At 65.1% G+C, this 7,189-nt stretch overlaps 1 protein-coding gene across 2 annotated transcripts in view; it reads right to left on the bottom strand.

Moving 5' to 3' along the window:
- Positions 1 to 6,959, bottom strand: part of SBK1 (SH3 domain binding kinase 1) — a 14,181-nt gene extending 7,222 nt beyond the window's left edge. The window contains exon 1 of one of the 2 annotated variants that reach the window (XM_026859252.1): positions 6,955 to 6,959. Coding sequence is in view for 1 of the 2 variants with exons in the window: in XM_026859251.1 (XP_026715052.1) it covers positions 5,454 to 5,515 (62 nt within the window). In the remaining variant the exon portion in view is untranslated. Of the gene's footprint in view, positions 1 to 5,453; positions 6,190 to 6,954 lie in introns of those variants that run through there. The other variant, XM_026859251.1, reaches the window with a different exon arrangement.
- Positions 6,960 to 7,189: the final 230 nt, after the last annotated feature.

A 7,189-nucleotide genomic window follows, 5' to 3' on the forward strand; every position in this document is an offset into this window, starting at 1 on the left:
CGCGGGGGTTGCGGGTGGGTTTACCGGGGGTACCGGGGCAGGAGCCGGGGGCCGCCTCCCCGCTGGCCTTCGGGGCTCCGGTACCACGGGGTTCGGCCCCAAGAGCCCACCCCCGGGGGGGACGGCGGGGAGCAGGGGCTGGGGCAGGTCCCTCTGCATTTCCCCTCGCGGGGATGGGGCTCCTCACCCCGTCCCCACCCCACTCGTCACTACAGGCAGCAACTCGGATGCCCACAGTCCGAGCCTGGGACATCTGGGGTTCGCCATCGGGAATGTCCTTGTGAGGGGCCACATCCTGCTGCGGGCCGGTTCCCGCTCCCCCCGAACCCCCGCCACTTGGCATCTCTTCCCCTTCAGCAAGGGCGATGCCCACCGTGTCGCGGGCTCGCCCCTCCAAGGTGTCACCCCAAACACATTCAGGACACGCGGTGTCCCCCCATGCGCTCACCATGGCGGGCCCGTCCGGACCACGCCAGGGAACGGCCGAGGCAGACGCGCCACGCGAGCTTCCTTTCAGCCTCGTTAAAGTTTGGCAACGTGTTCGGCAAGCGATGCCAGCACTGGGCACCGGGCACTGGGAGCTCCCGGGCACCCCCAGCTCAGGGGACAATGGCAGCTCTCCTGGAGGAAGGTGAGGGGTAGGCACCACGCTCCTCGGAGCATCCCTGTGCACATCCAGTCTTTCCGGATTTCTTCCTCCACTCACCCGGGCCAAGCGGGAATGTTTTAACGCGCCACAACTCACTTCGGGGTTTCCTTGGCTCATAGCTGGGCACTGGGTCCCTTCACTTCTGCGACACCGCTTTGAGCCGGCCCACAGCTGTGGGGCTGCGCCACGCTCCGAGGGGGGACGGCGGGTTGTTCCCAAGCACCGCGTGGGCCGTGCAAGCAGGCTGTGCCTGCTCTGCCGGGACCAGGGCCGTCCCGCTGGCACCCGAGCCCCCCGCCGCCGGGCGGGCAGGGGAGCCCTCACCACTGACTCACTGACAGCTCTCATCCACTTCCAGTCGAGCACACCGAGCAATTAGTCTTTTTATGAATGACTTTAAAACAAGAGGCTGAATCACATTCTGACACTTCTCTTTAATTTGGTGCCAGGCACTGCTGTGACACTGCCACCCTTCTCCCATCCGGCAGCCACATGGGATATCGCTGGCCTTGCGTGTGGGCAGCGGGAGAGGCAGCTGCAGCTCACAAGCTCTTGCCATCCCCTCAATCCCCACTCCACTCGCTGGTCCCTGCCACAGCTCCCAGCACCACGGCTCCAGATGATGGACGATCCCCACGGACATGGGGGCATCCGTGTGGCACGGGAGGAAAAATGCTGACCCCTGCATCACCGGAGCCCGGTGACCCAGCAAGGGCAAGCTGGAGGGGTGCTGGAGGGGTGCTGGAGGGCGGCTCAGAGCAGCCGCTGTGGGGCTGGGAAAGGGGTGGCAGCTTAGGGCCGAAGGTGCCGGGAACCGGCATGGTGTGGGAGATGGGGCAGAGCTGGGGTGATCCCTGTGCTGCTGCGTAAGCAGGACACAGGCTGGTGAAAGCCACTGCGGCCATCCTTGCGCATCCCACTCCACCGGCTGCTGGGGATGGAGTGGGTCTCCCCCGTGTCCCTTCCCATGGCACCTGCACAAGGCCCCGTGTCTCCGTGTCCCCTGCCTGCCCTTGCCATGCCGTCCCGCAGCCACGGCTCCCTGGCTCCCGAAGCCTCCTGCTCGCTGCGGATCGAGCTGCGCCTCTGAGCTCTCCTGCACTCACCCTATTTATAGCTCGGGGCTGTTTCTAGGTCAGGCATGAGGTGCCAGTGCCCGGGAGACTGCCCGGGGGCCGCGGGGGGCTGCAGGGATGATGTCGTGCACCCCACACATGGCTTGGCTCCCGGTGCCACTGCCCCGGTGCTGGAGGACGGGGCTGTGCTGTGGCCCAGGTACACAGAGGCTGAGCTGTCGGTGAGAGACCAGCCAGGCTCTGACAGGGCTCCATGGGGCTCAGCAGGTCCTGTGGGGCTCTGTGGGGCTCTGTGGGGCTCAGCAGGGTTCTGTGGGGCTCAGCAGGGCTCTGTGGGGCTCCATGGGACTCAGCAGGGCTCCGTGGGGCTCCGTGGCTCATTTTGCAGCTGCCAGGCTGCAGACCAACACATCACCAGTACGTGGGTCACACACAGATTGAATAATACTAACACCAATAGCACCAGTTAATGTTTGCATTGAGCTTGTGGTCTTCAAAGCACTGAGAGAATATTAATAACTAATTAAGATTTGTGAGGTGAAAGGAGCCGGAACAAACGTCTTTATCACCTAGCTCGATCCCAAACCATGCGGTGAGCCCACGGCGCCCCAAGGGACCACCAATGCCCCCGGGTTTTCTGCTCGGACAGGAAATATCTTGGCTCGTGCCACAGGGATGTGCTCAGGCAGGGCGGGTGGTGGGGAAATTACCTGAAAAGCCCAAAATATTTCTGACGAGCCCAATCCCCTCCAGATTCAGCAAGAAGGTCACTCGTCCCTTCACCATCACTCGGTCCCCCCGGGCAGAGTGAGAGCCAAGGGGCCGTGCCCCGCAGAGCCCGGGGGTCAGGGTGCCACGGCCGCCCGCTGCCTGTCACGCTCCGGTGACAGGAGCTAAAACCTGCCTGGGGCTGCTGGCGGGGCTGCTGGGAAGGAGCAGGCGGGGAGGGAAGCGGGAGGGAAGCGGGAGCGGAGCACGCTGGGAGCCGCAGTGCCAGCGGGGGGGACACGCTCCGCGCTCGGCCCGGGGGCAGCCGGCGGCGTCTCCCAGCTGCTTTTGGGTGTTTCCCCCCCAGCATCCACGGAGCCCCGAGCCTCCCTGCCCTGCCGCTGCCTAAGGCCAGCCTCGCCGCTCGGCGCAGGCACCGCCGTGACCTTCGCTGCCCGCTGTCCGTTCCAGGTGGCCGGGGCTGCTCGACCCATGTTGGGGGGCCTGGGTGCCCCCCCTGGTCCCTGGGGACATTGCCCAGCCAGGGGGATTTCAAGGGGAAAGGGGGCTGGTGGGAGCTGGTTCCCAGAGCACCGGGGCTCAGTGCCCCCCACCTCGGTGGTCCCCCCAAGCAGGGTGCTGCCAGCGCTGCCTGGGGCTGCCGGGACGAGATTCCCAGCAGCTGCTCTCAAAGTCGGGGAGGAGATGCAGCCCCGGGGCACAATCTGCAGCGCGACTGCGTGGCAGGGACACGCCAAGTGGGGTGCTGCCTCTCCTCCCACAGCCCCCCCAGACCCCATCCCGTGCTCCTGGGGGGCACAGGATGGACCCAAGCCAGCCGGGAGGGAGGCACAGTGTGCTGCAGGCTGGCCCCCCAGCACAGGCTGGGTCAGCACCTGTGGCACCACGTGCCTGCAGCCACTTGCAGGGAGCTTGGATGGGGTGTTGACTCTGGAGCATAATGATGACTATTCAGCTACTGGGTTGAAATGAAAGAGTGAGTTTCTTCTAAGAAGAAGAAGCAGTGCGTGTTTCTTCATGGGGGAGGTGAGACTTGGGGCTGTGGCAGGGTCATGGCACTGTCCCACTCCCCAGCTGGGTCTGAAGCCACAGACACCAGCTTGAATCGCTGCTGGGGGCTGCAGCACAGCTGTGCCTACAGCTCCCACTTGCAGCATTTCCCGTTCCATCACCAAGCAGGGGTCGAAGTAGCCAGCAGGACTATGACAGCATAGGGAGAGCCGCAGGGCCTGCCTCGGCACCCCAACACCCCGGCCAGACTGACACAGTCTGGCACCACGCACCCGCAGCCGCCTCCGCTTGCAGCCCGTTCTCCTGGCACCATCTAGCGAGGCTGCGGGGACAGACACATTGCCTCCGGCACCCACACACATGGGCCCACATGCTCCCGCCCGTTCAGGGTGACAGGCCCAGGGCCAGGCAGTGGGTTGGTGGCAGAGTGGGGAGCACCTGGTGGGTCCCTCTGCCTGCACACCCCGCCATCCACCCCCACCTGGGGTGACCCCACCCTGGTAGCTGCTGTGCTGGAGGTGGCGGGTGATGGCAGCCCTGTCCCCACAGGCTGAGGCACGTCCAGGGAAAGGCTGGGGGGGACACGCTGGTGACAGCTAGGGGGTTGCTGGGGGCTGGGCAGCCCCACCCAGTGCAGCCCACCTTGAAGCAGGGCAGGACAGGGAGAAGTCTCTGGGGCCAAGCCATGAGTGTCCATCCCTTGCCATCTCCCCGTTCAAGGAGGGGTGGTCCTGACAGCCACCATGCAGGACCTCGGGCCACCACACTGCCACTGCGGGCTCACCCCTCCCTGGCTGAAAATGCCAAACTCGTGCCACTTGTGCCACAGCACAGGCTGGATGCAGCTGGTCGGCTCCAACCCTTGGTCGGTCTGCAAGACAGGAGGCCCAGGGATGCTCCGCACCCCTCTGCAACCAGCAGCACCTACACCCAAGAGCCCTCTCCCACCCTTGGTCCCCCAGTCCCTCCCCCTCCCACCTCCTGGAGCCTTCCCAGCCTGTGCTGAGCTCGTGGGCAGTGACTCACGGGAATCGAGACTCCAAAAAACACGATTTACAGCAAAACAAATCCTACATCTTCTTTCATGCTGGGAGGAAGGACAGACTGCCTGGACTGGCACGTTCCCACAGCCCAGCGACAGCCCTGCCTGGCCCCCAGCCTGGCACCACCACCTCCCCGGACCTCGCTGTGAGCAGCCAGTGCTTATGGGGGGGGCTCCTGGCTGCGGTGAGGTGGGAGCTTTGCTCCAAGGCTGGTGGCGCGGGACAGGAGCCTGCAGTGGCTCGGTGCCACTGAGGAGCAGTTGGGCACACCATGTGCCGGTGTTCACACCTCACATCCCTGCCGGCTGCCTGGCTAATTCCGGCACCGGCACATTCGCTTTGGCTGCCGCTCAGCAGCACAAGGGGAGAAGAGCTTTTGGGGAGGGGGGGAGGCAAGCGCTGGTGCTGCTGCTGGGGGGGCCAGGCCTTGGGGAGCCTTGTGGCCCTCCTTGGGGACCCCCAACTGCCCTGATCCCCCAGCTAGCCTCTGCCCCAGGGGCAGCAGCAAGGCCCTGGGGGCAGAGTCCAGCCAGGGACCCCCATTTGGGTGAGCAGGAGCGGGTGGGACAGCTCCAGGATGCCGAGGGTTCACACACTGCTGCCAACAGACCCGTTCCCATGGGCACACCAGCACCACTCGGCACGGCACAGCACGGCACAGGACACCCACCCCGTGCCCGGGAGAGCTGCTGCCAGGGAAGCACATAGTGGATACGCACACGTGCTGTGCACGCAGCCTCTCCCCAGCACAGCGCCGGGCCCCAGTCTCTGGCCAGGAGAGGATGTGTCTGCTCCAAGAGAAACTTCGGCACGGCCAAGGCAGGCAGTGATCATGCCAGGCATCACCCCCCAGCCCAGCTCGGTCCTGGGCTCCCACATCCCTCATGGGCCCACCGTGTGTCCCCACCAACAGCGTGCTGCCCAACCAGACACCATGGCACTGACCTGTGCAGGTGCAGGGGCTGCAGCTCCTCTTTCTGGAAGCAGACGAAGCAGAAGGAATCCATTGCTCAACTCCGGCGGCCACCGTGCCTGGGCAAGGGGGACCACAGGCCAGGCAGCACCGGAGAGGTGTTGGCATCTTCCTCCCCCTCGCCAGTGCCACCGGCGGCTGGAGGCTCACGCTCGCCCGCCCAGGGCCATGGTGTCAGGGAACCCTTCACGCGGCCGGACTGAGTGCCGGTGCTGGCTCCTCACCGTAAATGGAGGTAGCGCCAGGCTGTGCCATGTCCCACGTCACCCTCACTCTGAGGCCAGCAATGCCCAATGCCACCCCAGCACCCATCGTGCAGCCTGGCCAGAGAGGCAGCACCAGTCCTCAGGGGGTGTGGGCAGCAACCAGGGTTGGCATCGCCCACGCCGAGGGGTCCAGCAGGGCAGGATGGGGCCCTGGCCAAGCCCTCTGGTGCTTCAGAGGCCAGGGGAAGAAGCTGCCCCTCTCCGGTACCCAGTGCCCATGTGGCACCGGACAGTGGTGGTCGCAGAGGACGGTGCCCGCAGCGCTGCCACGGAAAGTGTCCCCTGCGCAGGGGCCTGCAGCAGGTGGGGTCCAGCAGGGTCTGGCAGGATCCAGCAGGGTCTGGCAGGCAGGTGGCCGGGCCGGGAGCTCCACGCGCTCACGGAGGAAAGTTGTGTCGGCGAGCTGCGGCTCCGCGGGGCTTGTCTCACCGACAGAGCAGCCGCTTGCTCTGACAGCTAGGCTGGGAAGTTAACTCCTTGGCTGCCGCTGCCGGCCCTGCCCAGGCTACAGCTGCCCTCTCCCGGCTCCAGGCTGCTGCCTTGGGGCTCACCAGCGCCGCAGCTGAGACCTGGCAAACTCAGCTCGCCCACCCAGTGCACCGGCTGTCACTGAGAAACTCATGCTCTGTCCTCCGGCGCCCCATCCTACTTCTCCAGGCTCTGCCCTGGACAGCGCTTGGCATGGGGGACACGGCACAACCCAGGGGGGATTTCTCTTAGCCTGGGTGCCCATGGGTGCCCTGTGGCCTGCCAGCAATAGAGAAGGTGGCCTGGGAGCCACTCCTGGGGGGCTGCTCCCCACTGCGCAGACAGGCATGTCAGGGCACAGTGTCAGTCCTGGCTGGGCACAGCAGGAGCATGGTGGTGCCATGTGAGGGGTGTCCCTGCCCCACAAAGTGTGTCCTTGTTCCACAAGTGGTGTTCCTGCCCCATGAGGGGCATCTTTGCCCCACGATGGGTGTCCCTGCCTCAAGGTGTAAGCCAGGGCAGCCATGCCAGCAATGTCTGGCTACTCCTGGGGACAAGCCAGGACACCTCGGGGGGGGGGGCAGCATGCTCGGTCAGGAGCCTCCTTGCCCACATGGAGCCTGCCCTCGCTGAGCAGCTCCGGATTCTGGCTGTTCCCTGTCTATTGGGACCCTCTCAGGGACCATCACGTGCCCCCCAGGTCCCTGAAACCGAGAGCAATGCCGGTCCCTTACCCCACCACCCTGGGGCAAGAGCAAAGGCCCTGTCCTTGGGAGGATAGGAGAGGCTTCCCCAGCCTGACCACGGGCTTTGTCATCTCTTGCCGTGAATTATTCAGTGCATGGCTCTGCTTGCAGCACATCAGCTCCAGCCACACCCCCTCTAATGGCAAAAATCAATGGCTTTTTAATTTCTCTTGGCCAGGAAGCTCCTGGCCATGCTGCTCGTGGGTCCTGTCCTCATTGCAGAGCTGC

The sequence above is a fragment of the Athene cunicularia genome, assembly GCF_003259725.1.
Source record: "Athene cunicularia isolate RWA chromosome 14 unlocalized genomic scaffold, athCun1 chr14_part1, whole genome shotgun sequence".
Lineage (NCBI taxonomy): Eukaryota > Metazoa > Chordata > Aves > Strigiformes > Strigidae > Athene > Athene cunicularia.